Below are 16114 nucleotides of genomic sequence, written 5' to 3' on the forward strand. Positions count from 1 at the left end.
TTCTTGAAATAGTGTTGGTATGATCATTCTCTGAAGATACCACCAATGCCATAACCAAGTAATGACCTTGAGAATGACCACCTAGTTCTCTGGTGGTAGTTTGATTTTCATCCCATGTAAAGTGAAAGAATTCTCACAGACATCTCCGACATCCCTGCCAGCCCCTGCACTGCTGTTTTCCTATTTGGTTGTGTGAGATCCTTCAGCTAAAATCCACCTGAGATCTGCTTGTTTGTGAGCACTCAGAGCGCTGCCTTATACGGGTCTTGTGTGCTAAGAGGGACAGAATAGCCTAAATACATCCAGTGGTTGCAGTTGTGCAGTATTGCCTACACACCCTGATTATTCAGTAATTTCTTTCTGAAAGATAAATCTACAATACTTTAAAAGATTTTTTTCTGTTTACTTACTTATTTAAAAGTCAGACAGAAAGACAGACAAATAGAGTTCCCATTCACTGTTTCAATCTTCAGATACCTGCAACAATCAGGGCTGGGCCAGGCTGAAGGCAGGGGCCAGGAACTCAATCCAGGTCTTGAACATGAGTAGCAGGAACCCAAGCACTTGAGCTGTTGTCACCTGCTGTTTCCCAGGTCTACATTAGCAGGAAGCTAGAATCAGGCACCAAGCCAGGAGTGGAACCGAGGCAATCCAGTATGGGATGCAGGTGTCCAAAGTGGTATTTCAAACGCTAGGCCAAATGCCCACCCCTCGGCTAGTGCTTTTTAACTGTCTCTAATTAACCGTTTATGCTTTGTATTCAGTAGTTTATGTCGAGAGCAGGATACATAAGGATCACTAATGTGGCTTTTTTTAAAGATTTTTTTTTAAGATTTTTAAGGCATAATGACAGAGGGAGAGACAGAGAAAGAGAGAGCTGCATCCATGTCTCCCATGTGGGTGGCAGGGACACAGGTGTTTGAGCCATCATCTGCTGCCTTCCCAGGCACATCCAGGACGCACGTCCAAAGCAGAATACCCAGGCTCCAACAAGCACTCCAGTATTGGAGGTGGGCATCTCAAGTATTGGCTTATCCCACTGCATCACAATGTCTGCCCCAACATTTGTATAACCAAGAATTGAAATAACCGATAAATAAGGCAGGAGTCCTGGTGGGCAGAATGGCATTGATACAGGAGGAAGTGTGGCATCATGAACCAAAAATGACTAACACTACACTAGGTGGCAAGGAAGGAGTCTGAGACTTCCTGTGACTTTGCACTTTCTTATGCTCCTGATCATTTCATTGTCATCTTTCAATTTTGTTTCTCTTTCTTTCCTGAGCCTCTCTAGTTTGTACCTTAGCAGTGCCTATTATCTGTTCATCTCTTCAAGGAGTTCTTTTGTGATCTTTCTTCAAAACTGCCATTGCCTCATTCAGTTGTTTCTTTGTTTTAATTTGAGTTCTCATTTTCACCTTATCCTCTCTGGAACAGCATTTGTTCCTGCCGTGGGTTAATTGTAAGGAGCTTCACGTTTCTTTCCCAGATTGGGGTACCGTCTTGCGTGGTTACTGTACCGTTTCTTTTTGCTGTGCATTGGAATGAGTTTAACTTTCCTGGCAGGAGATTTCTAGGAAAGGTCAAAGCAAGTGCCTAGTTTCTCTGCTGAAGAGCTCCTTTTGCATGGCCCGTGCTGTGGCATAATGAGTACAGACACCATCCGTAGTGCGCCTGCAGTGCCAGCGTGAGTCCCAGCTGCTCCACTCCAACCCAGCTCCTTGCTAATGCACCTGGAAAAGCAGAGGAAGATGGTTCAAGTCTTTGGGCCCGTGCACCTACGTGAGACCCAGACGAAGCTCCTTGCTCCTAGCTTCAGATGTACCCAGCTTCAATCATTTTGCTGCCATTTGGGGAGTGAACCAGCGGATGGAAAATCTCTCTCTCTGTCTCTTTTTGTCTCTGCAACTCTGCCACTCAAATAAATAAATAAATATTTGAAAAACAACAAAAAAGAGCTCCTTTTCCTCCTGATTCTGCCATGAAGGAGTGTTCCTTTTTGCCTCTGCCTCCCTGTACCTGACCTGGGAGAGCTGAGTTTCCTCCTCCATCCTGCGTTCACACCAGAATGCCACAGGCCCCCAGATGTGCCGCACTTCCTTCCAAGGCTGTTCCCTCCCTCAGAGAAAGTGGACAGCCTAGGGGCTCCTGTGTAGGTGCTGAGCCCCCCTTTTCCAACACCCTCACCTCTAGCAATATGCTTAGGTCCTTTGTGGCACATTTTTTGGGGGGGAGGGTGGGGAGAAAAACAGTTTTATTTTAGCTCCAAGTTATGGTATAAGGTTGAAAGACCGCAAGTTCTAGATGGCAGAGTCCTGAAGCTGTGCAGGACATAACATGGACTTATAAAGTGCCTCTAGGAGACAACAAGCTAGTTTGACTTTTATTGCAGACCCCCTGAGAGAACCCACTTATGTGTGTCCTCGGTCATTCTTGAGGGAGAGACCTAGTGACCCCTTAAAGGGACCTCCTTTTAATTTCTGATAATGGGAATTACATTTTCACAAGAGATTCAGATGGGATGAAGCAGGTGTCTTCCCTGGGTTGGTACTTAACAAATTCTTTCAATTTCTGTTTGCTATGGAAGATCCTTATTTCTCCTTCTTTCATAAATGAGAGTTTTGCAGGGTACAGTAATCTGGATTGACAATTTCTTTCTCTTAGGACTTGGAGTATGTCTCACAATTCTCTCCTTGTCTGTAGGATTTGTGATGAGAAATCTGAGTGAGTTTAATCAGGTTTCCTCTTAATGTAATTTGGTGTTTCTCTCAGGCACGTTTTAGGATCTTTTCTTCATGTGTTACTGAGGAGAGCTTTGCCACTATGTGTCTAGATGAGGATCTATTTTGGTCGTGTCTATTGGGAGTTCTGTGTACTTCCTTTTTTTAAACTTTTATTTAATAAATATAAATTTCCAAAGCATAACTTTTGGATTATAGTGGCTTTTCCCCCCCATAACGTCCCTCCCACCCACAACCATCCCATCTCCCACTCCCTCTCCCATCCTATTCACATCAAGATTCATTTTCAATTATCTTTATATACAGAAGATCAATTCAGTATATACTAAGTAAAGATTTCAACAGTTTGCACCCACACAGAAACAAAAAGTGTAAAGTACTGTTTGAGTACTAGTTATGCCGTTACTTCACATAGTACAGCACATTAAGGGCAGAGATCCTACATGAGGAGTAAGTGCACAGTGACTCCTGTTGTTGATTTAACAATTGACACTCTTATGACAAGAGCCTTGGGTGATTACTGATGTCACAAATAAAAGTGCCAATTGTGGCACTTTTGAAATCCATGAATATGAGAGGCTCTTCAAAAAATTCATAGAAAATGCATATTTTAGAAAAATTGCATGGATTTGTAAAAAAAAAAAAGTCGTACCAAGATGAATTAATTCTTCAATGCTTCCATGAACTATATTTTTTAAAGTTTTATTTGATTTATTTGAAAGGCAGAGTGAGAGAGATTGAAAGAGAATGAGGTCCTCCTGCTGTTGATTTCACTCCCCAATGACCATAATGAATCCAGGAAACTGAAACTCCATCTTCCTTGTAGGGGCAGGGACCCAAGAACTTTGGCCATCCTCCACTGGTTTTCTCAGGAACATTAGCCAGGAGCTAGATCAGAACCAGAGCATCTAGGACTCTAAGAGGCACTCTGATATGAGATCTGGCATCACAGACTGTGGCTAACCCCCCTGTACCACAATGCCAGCCCTCCATGAATTTTTTTGAAGTACTCTTGTAGATAATGAGCTTTCTTGGGTGTGATACCCAAGTCTGAGCATGGAATTCATTTATATTCATATGTACCTTATACACATAGGCTGAAGGTGATTTTATATGGTGTTTTTAATAATTTTGTGCATGGGGGCCGGCACCATGGCACAGTAGGTTAATCCTCTGCCTGCAGCACCGGCATCCCATATGGGCGGCGGTTCTAGTCCCAGTTGCTCCTCTTCCAGTCCAGCTCTCTGCTGTGGCCCGGGAAGGCAGTGGAGGATGGCCCAAGTGCTTGGGCCCTGCACCCACATGGGAGACCAGGAGGAAGCACCTGGCTCCTGGGTTTGGATCAGCATAGTTCCGGCCATAGCAGCCATTTAGGGGGGTGAACCAATGGAAGGAAGACCTTTCTCTCTGTCTTTCTCTCTCATTGTCTAACTCTGTCAAATAAAAAAAAAAATTTTGTGCATGAACCAAAGTTCATGATATGGAGTTTTCCAATGTGGTGTCACATCAGTGTTCAAAGTTTTGGAGTTGGGAACATTTTGGATTTTCCAATGAGGGCTGCTCAAGGTGAAGTGAATATTTGCTGGTGCCCTTTGGAGCTCTGCCTCCTCTGCCTCCCTCTGCAGTCTTCCTTGTTCTCTGCCCCACCCATACAGCTTCCCACCCAGGAGCTGCTCATTTCTGTTGCTTTTGGCTATATTTATACATTTTTGAGAATCTTTGTGTTTTAATTTTTCTCCATATCATCTGTATGGGTTTTCTTCTTCTTTTCCCTCTCTGTTCTACATGTCTTGAGGAGGGAAAAAGAGGGAAAATTCAGAAATAAGCTTCTCCCACGTTCCTATAAGAAGCAGAAATCCAGTTTCAGAGTTTTAGAAATGTCTGAGTAGTGATATCTTAGCAGTTAGAGAAATTAGGAGAGGTAAAGGTTTGGAAATCACTGCCATATAAACTGGAGGTGAGCTTGTAACCTGGCTCATCCTCAGCTATGTTGGAGAATTATTGGGCCATCCAGTGAGTGACAGGAAGGAAGCAGGTGGAGATCGCAGGCCAAACAGGGCATCGGGAGGGCTAGAATACTCGCAGGTGCAGGACTGCACCACTGCTGGTTACTTACCTGTTTGCTTCTTGCCACATCACACTCTCAAGGGGCCAAGTCCTCCACGGGGCCCTATCACTTGTTTCCAGACTGCCTCAGAGCGGATCAACAGAGCAGGTGCATGTGATGAAATGTGAGGATTACCTTTGCTAAGAGACGGCTTGTAATGGCCCCGCCATCTAGAAAGCCAAGTTCAGTGTTTACACACAGTTTTCAAATGATTTGTTTTTCTACTTTGTTTAGTTTTTGTCTTCAGACTTAGCTCTTTATTACTCTACAGTAACTTTAAAATGCTCCAAATTTTATCTTTGTTCCTTCTTTTGAAGTATCTGGAAGTAAAAACAGTGAGAAACTTGAAATTAAGTCTGTTGTAAATTTGAGATTCCTCCCGGAAGCAGGATGGGCCTGCAGGACTATGTGCCAGGAGGGAGAGCTCAGTCCCTAGTACCCTTGGTCCTGGGTTGAAGGCTCCTCCTGAGCCTCAGAATTAGAAACATCTAATTATTCTTCTCCTTCTCCTCTTCCTCCTTCTCCTCCTCCTACTCCTTACCCCCTCCTTCTTTTTATTCTTGATTTATTTGAAAGATAGAATTAGAGAGAGAGAGAGAGAAATCTTTTGTCAGCTGGTTCACTCCTCAAATGGCCACAATGGCCAGGGCTGGACCAGGCCAAAGCCAAGAGCCAGAAGCTTCATCTGGGTCTCCCACATGAGTGGCAGGGGCCCAAGCACTTGGGCCATCTTCCACTGCTTTCCCAGGTGCATTAGCAAGGAACTGGATTGGAAGTGGAGCAGCCAGTACTTGAACAGGCACACATACGAGATGCCTGTGTCGCTGGTGGTGGCTTTACCCGCTATGACACAATGCACTCTTCTGTCCCCATCTGAGCTTCTTGGTTTGAGACTTAACGATTAGAAGAACCTTCTCCATCTCCCTCCCCCACCCTTGTGATCTCTACAATCTGTAAAGCTTTTACTTGCAGAAGATAAGCATCCTGTGAAGGTCACAAGATAGAGCATGGGACACAGAACTTGTTGAAACAAGCCAATTATGAGGGTACTGCGAGAACCATATGGGAAATGCATGTTATGAAAAAATTATGCATGGATTTTTAAAAATTTTGCATGAAAATAAACTCATTTTTTCATTCCATTTTCCACAACTTTTAAAGTACACTCATATTTTACTATCATTATGGTTTTTGACAGAGTTTTTCCACTTGTGATAGGCTTTTTTGATTCTAATATACTTTTCTTGCTTTTCTGGTTCTTTGTAGTGTACTTTTCTTGGTTTTTCTTGATAAATGAAACATAGCAAATTCACTTGATTTTTTTCTCAGAGCTTTCTGTGTTGATATTTACTTATTTTTTATAAAGTCTTTTCTTTGTTTAATATTTATTTATTTGAAAGGCAGAGTGACAGAGAGGCAGAGGCAGAGAGAGAAAGAAAGAAGTCTTCCATCCACTGGTTCCCTCCTCAGGTGGCTGCAATGGCTGGAGCTGTGCTGATCCAAAGCCAGAAGCCAGGAGCTTTCTATGGGTCTCCCACTCAGGCAGGGGCCCAAGGACTTGGGCCATCTTCCACAGCTTTCCCAGGCCATAGCAGAGAGCTGTATTGGAAGTGGAGCAGCTGGGACTCGAACCAGTGCCCATATAGGATGCTGGCACTGCAGGCGGCAGCTTTACCTGCTATGCCACAGTGCCGGTCATATATTTACTTATTATTTATTTATTTATTTGAAAGAGTTACACAGAGAGAGGAGAGGCAGAAAGAGAGTGAGAGAAAGGGCTTCCATCCGCTGGTTCACGCCTCAAATGAACACAGTGGCCAGAGCTGAGTTGATCCGAAGTCAGGAGCCAAGAGCCTCTTTGGGGTCTTCCACACAGGGTGCAGAGGCCCAAGGACTTGGGCCTTCTTCTACTGCTTTCCCAGGCCACAGCAGAGAGCTGGATCGGAAGTGGAGCATCCAGAACTCAAACCAGTGCCCATATGGGATGCCAGCTCTTCAGGCCAGGGCGTTAACCTGCTGTGCTACAGCATTGGCCCCAATATTTACTTATTTTTAATAAACCACTTGATGTAAATATTTTCTAATGATATATTCTCTGTGCACCTTGTATTTTATAATGTACTTGGATTCTAACTCAATATAGAAAACTTTCTGGTAACAGCATCTGTATTCTCAGAGATCTGTGCCATTTCCAAAATATTTCTCTTATTTTAAATTTTATTTATTTGAAAGTCAGAGTTACACAGAGAGAAGAGAGGCAGAGAGAGAGAGAGAGAGAGGTCTTCCATCCATTGGTTCACCCCCCAGATGACCGCAATGGCGCAGCTGTGCCGATCCAAAGCCAGGAGCCAGGAGCTTCTTCTGGGTCTCCCACGCGGGTGCAGGGGCCCAAGGATGTGGGCCTTCTTCTACTACTATTCCAGGCCATAGCAGAGGGCTGGATCAGAAGTGGAACAGCCGGGACTCGAACCAGCGCCCATATGGGATGCCGGCGCTTTAGGCCAGGGCTTTAACCCACTGAGCCACAGCCCCAGCCCCTCCAAAATATTTCATGTATATCTTTTTTTTTAAAAAAAAATTTGTTTATTTGAAAGGCAGAATGGCAGAGAGGAAGAGACAAAGAGAGCGATACCTTCCATCTGGTAATTCACTTCCCAGGTGGTTACAATAGCCAGGGCTGAGCCAGGCTGAAGCCAGGAGCCAGGAACTTTATCTGTATGTCCCACATGAGTACCAGGGAACCAAGCACTTGGGCCATCTTCCACTGCCTTCCCAAGTGCATTAGCGGGGAGCTGCATTAGAAGCAGAGTAGCTGGGACTACAGTGGGATACCAGTGTTGCATGTGGTTGCTTAACCTGCTATGCCACAATACTGGCCTTTCATATATATCTTAATACTTCAAACCAACCTTCAACACAGGTAGAAAAATGTTTGATAAATGAGAAAAGATTTGAGTCTAAACCAAAATTTTTTAAAATATTTCATTTTCTCTAGTCCTTTTTCAATTATATCATTTACATGCAACTGTTGGATATATGTCATTGTCAAATAGTAGCTAAATTCTTTAATTATGGATTATAACTCTCTTGTGCCAATTGATTCTTATCATTGCTACAATTCTTATAATAAATCACAGATTATTAAGTTTTAGTGCTTTCCTCAAGCATGGTTCACATTAGTTAAGGTATGTTACTAAGAGTGTTCTTATTGTTCATTTCTGCTTTCCAGGAAAATAAACATAATCCACTTCATACTATTAGCTCATTCATTGACCTCTTAGCTATATCAAGTACAGCTGCTTGCCTGCATTATTCTCAGTTAAAGTTCATGACAGCTGAGAAGGTGCCTTCTCTGTACTTGACTGTTGTAACAATTAGAGCTCAGAGAAATGAGATAAAGTACCCAGTGTCAGCAGCTAAGAAGTTACATCAGTTTCCAAATCAGGGTGTCTGGGTCCAAGTTTACCTGCTGGTGTCTGTTAAATTGTACTTCATTTTCGAAGTCACCTGTCCAAGGGCTCACCAACCATAATTTTTTTTTCTGTGATTTTTTTTTTTTTTTGACAGGCAGAGTGGACAGTGAGAGACAGAGAGAAAGGTCTTCCTTTTCCGTTGGTTCACCCCACAGTTGCTGCTGTGGCCCGTGCACTGCGGCCGGTGCACCACCGCGCTGATCTGAAGCCAGAAGCCAGGTGCTTCTCCTGGTCTCCCATGCGGGTGCAGGGCCCAAACACTTGGGCCATCCTCCACTGCACTTCCGGGCCGCAGCAGAGAGCTGGACTGGAAGAGGAGCAACCGGGACAGAATCTGGCGCCCCAACCGGGACTAGAACCCAGGGTGCCTGCTCCGCAGGGGGAAGATTAGCCTACTGAGCTGCGTTATTACAACTCAGTTATTTTGGGTTGAGCAGCAGAAATGTTTTCTTCCTAAGGAGAAGATAGTCTTGCTTAGTTATGTGGAGTATGTGGAGCCAGTTACTGGAAGGTGCACTGTGTTGTAGGGACGGCCTTTGGTGCTTCTGCATCTTGGCCACTTGTTTGCCAGGCGGCATTCTCAAGAGCTCCCCACTCCCCTATGTGACATTACTTAGGCCCTGAAGCAACTTGTAACTAGGATTTTATGACAAAAGTATTCTTTTTCTTGAGAACACCACTAGATGGCAGCAGACCTTCATGGAACAGAATAGGTCCATCCATACCCGCATATCATACATAGTTCCTTCAAAAAACTATTCATTGTGAAAAAAATTCTAACATGAAAAGTTTTTTAATTTTCATGTAGCACGTATTTTTTTTCTTGAATTGGGTTTAGGCTAATTAAAATGGAATCTGACTATCCTATAAACTGGATGATGAAACGGACCATATATACTGGGCTTGAGAGAAGCTAGCAGAATTGTCATTTTTTTTCCAGATCATCATGCTCTCTCTACCTCTACCTCTCTGCCTCTACTTCTACCTCTAACTCCAGCTCTAAGATTATTTTTCTCAAGTATTTTTAACATAATAAAGCTGTGGCAAAAGACCCTGTGAGCCACTTTCCTACTATGCTTATCTTCCACAAGCAAAAGAATTTAGGAACTAGGCAGATTTTCAAGTAAAGAGACAAAGTGGTGACAATACAGCAATTGCAAAAAAATGTTTATATCCAATACAGTGGAAAGGTAACTCATTCTGTTTCCAAGTTACTGTGAGTGGCAGGTGAAAATAACCTACTGAAGACGGCAGCTACGGGATATAATCTTTTTGAAACTCACAGAAGTTTGACTCGGTGTATGTGTATGTTCGGTGGAAATTTTGTAATATTGTTAAATATTTTCTTAGATTGATTTAGTGAAGTGATGCATACTGAGCACACTCCAGTGACATCTGAGTTAACTTTGTGAATACAAAGTTAGAGTAAGTCTTCATAATACAAGGCAGGGATCAGCCAACTTTTTCTGTAAAGGGCCAGGTAGTGAATATTTTGGCTTTGCAGACCACATATGGTCTTTTGAATATTCTTTGTTTTGTTTTGCTTTGCTTTTTTTTTGTTGTTGTTAGCCTTTAAAAAAATACATTAGCCATTCTCAGCTTGAAAACCACATGAAGCCAGGTTGCAGGCTGCTGCAGACCGTTTGCTCTCCCCATTACAGGAGGTTAGTACAGTAGTATGTAAAGTGCTGTCTCTCAGTCTTGCCAGTTCATAAAGCCTAAAGAAATGGCAGCATTGGTTTCCTGATCAGTTTCTGTGGAGCAGAAGAACCCTCCTAACCCACCGTGGGCTGACACTGGGGGGTCTGCTGGAAACACCAGAGCATCTCCACCCAGCTTCGTCAAACTCCTTCTCCTGGTTTGTCCTTTGTTTGCTTTGTCAACTAACACACACACACACCCAGATTATGAAATCAGTATTTTAAAATAAACTTATCTCTTTTTTGAAGATTTACTTATTTATTTGAAAGGCAGAGTTAGAGAGAGAGAGAGACAGACAGACAATGAGAGTGAGGTCATCCATCCACTGATTCACTCCCCAAGTGACCACAACGGCCAAGCCAAAGCCAGGAGCCAGTAACTCCATTCAGGTCTCCCACACGAGTGGCAGGGACCCAAGCACTTGGGTCATCTTCACAGCTTTCTCAGGCACATTAGCAGGGAGCTGGATTGGAACTAGAGCATCCAGGCCTTGAACCGGCACCCACATGGGATGCCAGTGCTGTAGGCAGGGGCTTAACCCTCAGTTGCCATAGTACCAGCTCTTGAAATTATCTTTCAACAAGTCTTTTAGTTTGTTTTTATAGCACACTGAAAAATACCATTTTGAAAAACAAGAAATCAATGTCTTAACCCCAGCTGTTCCATAGTTACAGTTCCTCGGATGGATCAGTTATTCTTTGTGATTGTCAGCCTTTTTGTTTGTAAAATAGGATTGGACTGATGCCAACCCTATTGTAGCCTATATTATTTTTTCTAAAGTTAGTAATTTCAAGTTTTTGTTAGCATAGGCCATTTATCACCTGATCAGATGATGCCTTCAATTGTTCTGCAAGTGTAGGCCAGTGGTTAGTTTTCCTTGTGGCATTTATTAAATAATCTGATTAGTTCTTCACTTAATGTGACTTTTTTAAAGACTTTTTTAAAGACTTATTTATTTATTTGAAAGAGTTACAGAGAGAAAGGGAGAGAGAGAGAGAGAGAAAGAGAGAGAGAGAGAATCTTCCATCCACTGATTCACTCCTCAGGTGGCTGTAACAGCCAAGCCAAAGCCAGGAACCAGGAGCTTCTTCTGGGTCTCATAGGTGGCAGGGGCCCAAGCACATGGGCCATCTTCTGCTGCTTTTCCCAGGCCATTAGCAGGGAGCTGGATGAGAAGTGGAGAAGCAAGGACATGAACCAGTGCCCGTATGGGATGCCGGCATCGCAAGTGGTAGCTTAACCCATTGCACCACAATGCTGGCCCCTGTATCTTTCTTATAAAGCAGAAGCCATGAGCACTGAGATAAATACCTACCTCTATTCTACAGAAGCCCATAGCACAGCATTTTATTATCAACATACTTTTTGAAGGTAGGGGGGCAAAACTTTAATAAAGTCCTTAGAACACAGCAGTCCAATAAAATATGTTGAGGTTGAGAGGCAAGCAGCCATAAACTCAAAAGAGCAAACAAAATTTCTCCATCCTATGAAAAGAGAATGGACACCAACAACAGTTAAAAGAAATTTCTTTGAAACAAGCTGAATGACAGCAGTTGCTGTTGGCTGTGTGACTCCTCTCCAGGATTTGCACTCTTCACTTTGATGTGGAAGCACTGCTTATTATATCATCCTCAGTGAACAAAAGCTAGCCTGTATTTTGGAATATTTTATCATTCCCTTGATCCCATGAATAAATAATGACTCTAAAAAACTGCTTTTTTTAAATAAAAAGAATGAATGAATACGAGTGTTTTCTTTTTTAAAAAATTATTTTATTTATTTGAAAGAGTTACAGAGAGGGGTAGATCCAGAGAGAGAAAGAGAGAGAGAGACAGAGATAGAGAAAGGTCCTCCATCCACTGGTTCACTCCCCAAATGACCACAATGGCCAGAGCCGAGTTGATCCAAAGCCAGGAGCCAGAAGCTTCTTTGGGCTCTCCCACACCAGGTGCAGGGGCCCAAGAACTTGGGCCATCTTCTGCCTCTTTCCCAGGCCACAGCAGAGAGCTAGATCGGAAGTAGAGCATCCAGAACTAGAACTGGCGCCCATATGGGATGCCAGCACTGCAGGCTGAGGCTTTAAACCACTGCGCCACAGCACCAGCCCCAAAATAGGATTGTTTTCTCTCACTCTTGGAAATCTGAAACTTATTTCTACTGGATATTTCCATTACGAGAGGAGCTTTTTTCTTTCTTTTTTTTTTTTAAACTACAGTGGTCTGAAGACTGGACTGTGAGCTTAGTATGACTTTTAAACCCATGAGTCTTCATTTTAAATTTCTAAAACTACGGAAAAAATAATAGACTATTGAACCCATTACAGGGTTCTCCTATTGTTGACATTTTCCCACTTTTATTTGTTTTATAATTCTTGTCATCTGTGCAGTAATAATTTGAATTTATATCAGTGTCCTATAGTTTCTAGCATCCTTTGATGAATCTTTACCTGAATCAGTTACTCAGTAGATAACTGAAAACAATTTTTTCTAATTCTATTATTCCTTTCTCATTTTTTAAATAATATTTATTTATTTGCAGTTCAGTTCCCGAGAGAGAGAGCTCTTCCATCTGCTAGTTCTCTTCCCAAATGGCTCCAACTCAGGGCTAGGCTAAAGCAAAGCCAGGGGTCAGGAACTCCATCCGGGTCCAAGTATTTGAACCATCTTCTCTTGCCATTCCAGGAATATTAGCAGGGAACTGGACTGAGGCAAAGCAGCTGGGACTGGAACCAGCACTCCAATGGGATGCCAAGTTGCCAGGGGCGGCCTAACACTCTGTATCACAATATTGGCCCTTCCTTTTTCATTTATTAACTGTAATCCATTCACTTCATAATATAATATGTAATGGTTACAGTTATTCACGTTTGTGTCAATAAAGTGAACGTCTGTGTGCCACTGTGATCACATCTAGTTACTGTCTCAATGGAATCAGGAGGAAAATGATTTTCTGGATCATTAGTGTAGTTTTGCATATTAATAGTTCCGCACAATTTCTTCTTGAAAACTAACACATTTTGTTACTAATTAGAGTGAAATAAACCATTTAGTTTGTCTTTTTCCTGAGTGTTTTCTTTCTCTTCTGTCTTATTTGAGGTACCCAATAGCTTGTATTAACTTCTAAGTTGTTATTTATGTGACTCTAACATGTTAATTTACTATTTTAATAGCTGTGGAAATACAAAGGAGCCTGAATCAACTTGGAACACCTCAAGATTCTGCTGAATTGAGGCAACAGCTGTAAGTATTTAAACAACAGAGAAGGAAACCAACTTGTTGCTATCAAAATGTTGCTTTGAGAGTGTGTAGTGTTACCTTCCCTGGAGAAGACACTGGAAGGCTAACTTTCCTGCTGTTTTATCCAGACATTTAGGCAATTGTGATAAGGAAAATGTAGAACCAGTTTATAAACATACAAGTAGCTTTACAAAAAGTGGAAACTGTTAAGGGTTCAGTGGAGTAGCAGATTTATAGCTTCAGGAAATGTATCCATTCTTTGGCTGTAATGCATATTTTCTCACTTTAGGCAACAGAAGCAGCAGTATACTAACCAACTTGCCAAAGAAACTGATAAGTACATTAAAGAATTTGGATCGCTGCCTACCACTCCCAGTGAACAGGTATCAAGTTTTAAGACCCATGTTGATATGTGAAAGAAATCAAATGCGTTGTGGGATCTTTGAACTGTTAATGCTAGAGAGGAAATTAAGGGACAAAAAATTCTATTTGAGATTAGTTCACAGAACACAAAACTATATTTAATTGCTCAGGTAGTATCCTGTGGTTCAATAAAGCAAAAATTATTTCCATGCATTTGCCCTGGCCCATAATTAAGTCAGTACTCAGAAAATGCTTCCTGAATAATTGTTTCCTGGCCTTCCAGGACTGACTCCATGTAGCACACATAGTCAAGATGTGAGGTTGCTAGGGGCACGTAGTTTCTTCCTTACTTACTCAGTGCAAGTTAATCTCAAAATCCTGACCCAGTCTTTAGCGGGATGAAAACTTAAAGTGAGAAATCCAGCAGAATGCGCCGTCAGCCTCAAAGCAGGTAAGAGTGCGCAGAGCTTGAACATACTGTAAAAAAGTGACCTGGAGTGGTCAGGAAGGCCCTGTCATTGGAGAGTGAGTGACAGTTTCAGGATTGAGTGTGAGACAACTGTCTGAAGTTCTGTTGACCTTCAGGGCTTGATTCTAGCAGGCTCTCCCTCCTTTCCTGTAGCGTCAACGGAAAATACAGAAGGATCGCTTAGTGGCTGAATTCACGACATCACTGACAAACTTTCAGAAGGTCCAGAGGCAAGCTGCTGAAAGAGAGAAAGAGTTTGTTGCTCGCGTAAGAGCCAGTTCCAGAGTGTCTGTAAGTATTTTAAAAGGCATTGTAAAAGCGAGCCGGACAAGAGCTCCGCAGAAGTCTACCTTAGTGTGATTATACAGATAATGAGAATACCTGTCATGGAAATCAACAGCTGAATATTTATTTTATGGCTTTTCTGCTCAATTTTTAGCAGGGAGATGGTTTTGTATAACTTCTTGTTTTGTCCATGTCGTAGAACAAAGGATGATAGATTATATAAAAATATTGCAACAATTTCTCCAAAAAGATTAGGTATCAGGTCAGGATATTGAGTAAGTAGTATTCTCATACTGACTTGGTACTAAGGCTTTCCATTTGTGCATGTGCTGGTGTAGACAGCACTTTACTCCTGGCTTATACAGGGGTGATGGAGAGGAGCAGAGTGAATATTTCCTAAGAATATCAAAAATGAATATAAACCTGGGAAAAATAAATGAAAAAGATGACTTTCAAGTGGAATTTTGAGTTAAACTAATTTTCATTTCCCTCAAAAACTACACAAGTTGTTTCTTTTTCTTTAATGCAGAAATTCCTACACTACCTTAAATCTTAACCAAATAATATTTATTATTTGGCCCTTGAGAATATTCAATGAATTCCTTCTTGTTAGCCTAGGATTACTTGAAGCAGTTGACCTAAAAATATTAGAATAAGAACTTATTTTTCTACACAGACATGAACACACAAAATTCAGTTTAGATTATTAGGGAAAATGTGTTTTTTGTTTTTGTGTTCTTGATTTCTTTGCCTATTCTCAAGCCATCTTGTTACTGAATTATTCAGGGTGGTTTTCCTGAGGACAGCTCAAAAGAAAGGAATCTTGTATCCTGGGAAAGGTAAGAAATGCAAACATTGTGTATATTGAAAGATAATTTTACAAAGTTATACATTATAGTTCCTGGAACAATATTAAGTATATATTCAGTGTGCTATGTCATAAATATCCTAAATTATTCATACATTGAAAACAGATAAAAAATTTGAGAAATTTTCAAAATAATTAATTTTTTACAAACACATATTGACTTTTTTTTATATCGATCTATTTGAGAGACATAGAGTGTCCCCATTGACTGGTTCTATCCCCAAATGCCTGCACGGAGCCAGGAACTCAATCCCAATCCAGGTCTCCTATGTAGGTGACAGAAATTTAGCAACTTGTATCATCATTTGTTGTCTCCCTTGGCTGGAAGCTGGAATCAGTAGCTAGAGCTGGAAGTAGAACTCAGGCACTCTGATATGAGATGCAGATGTCTTAACTGGCATCTTAACCACTAGGCCAAATGCCAACCCCAGATTAACTTTTGACCAGATTATTTCTGTATGGGAACGCTAAGTCAACCAAAAATCCCAGTTGCCAAAATACAGCGTTCAATAATTAATTGCTCTTAACCCATATATGATAATACTAATGGAATGAAAATGAATAGACTTTGATTACTGTATCTGTTATATTTTTAGAGAACTTAAGTGAGCGATTATCTGACTTTGAAGAATAAAGTATTCTGGTTAGTATTTCTGAAATAGGAATTAAGTCCCATTGTCTTAAATACTAGTCTTTCCCCTTTCCACTTTATCTTCTTTTTATCAGCCAAACCCAGCCTCAAGTGCAGGTGCAGGATGAGGAAATCACAGAGGATGATCTCCGCCTTATTCATGAGAGAGAGTCTTCTATCAGGCAACTTGAAGTAAGCCTTGCATTGTAGAGTTGGGCTGCTCCTCTGCTCTTTGTGAGT

At 41.7% G+C, this 16114-nt stretch overlaps 1 protein-coding gene across 1 annotated transcript in view; it reads left to right on the top strand.

Moving 5' to 3' along the window:
• Positions 1–16114, top strand: part of STX7 (syntaxin 7) — a 52747-nt gene that overhangs the window by 20583 nt on the left and 16050 nt on the right. Inside the window, exons 3-7 of the mRNA XM_002714821.6 lie at positions 13192–13261; positions 13548–13641; positions 14244–14381; positions 15162–15214; positions 15970–16066. Of these exons, the coding sequence (XP_002714867.1) occupies positions 13192–13261; positions 13548–13641; positions 14244–14381; positions 15162–15214; positions 15970–16066 (452 nt within the window). The remainder of the gene's footprint in view (positions 1–13191; positions 13262–13547; positions 13642–14243; positions 14382–15161; positions 15215–15969; positions 16067–16114) is intronic.

Source organism: Oryctolagus cuniculus, chromosome 5 (assembly GCF_051225735.1).
Source record: "Oryctolagus cuniculus isolate XC-2025 breed Fujian yellow rabbit chromosome 5, ASM5122573v1, whole genome shotgun sequence".
In the NCBI taxonomy this organism is placed as follows: domain Eukaryota; kingdom Metazoa; phylum Chordata; class Mammalia; order Lagomorpha; family Leporidae; genus Oryctolagus; species Oryctolagus cuniculus.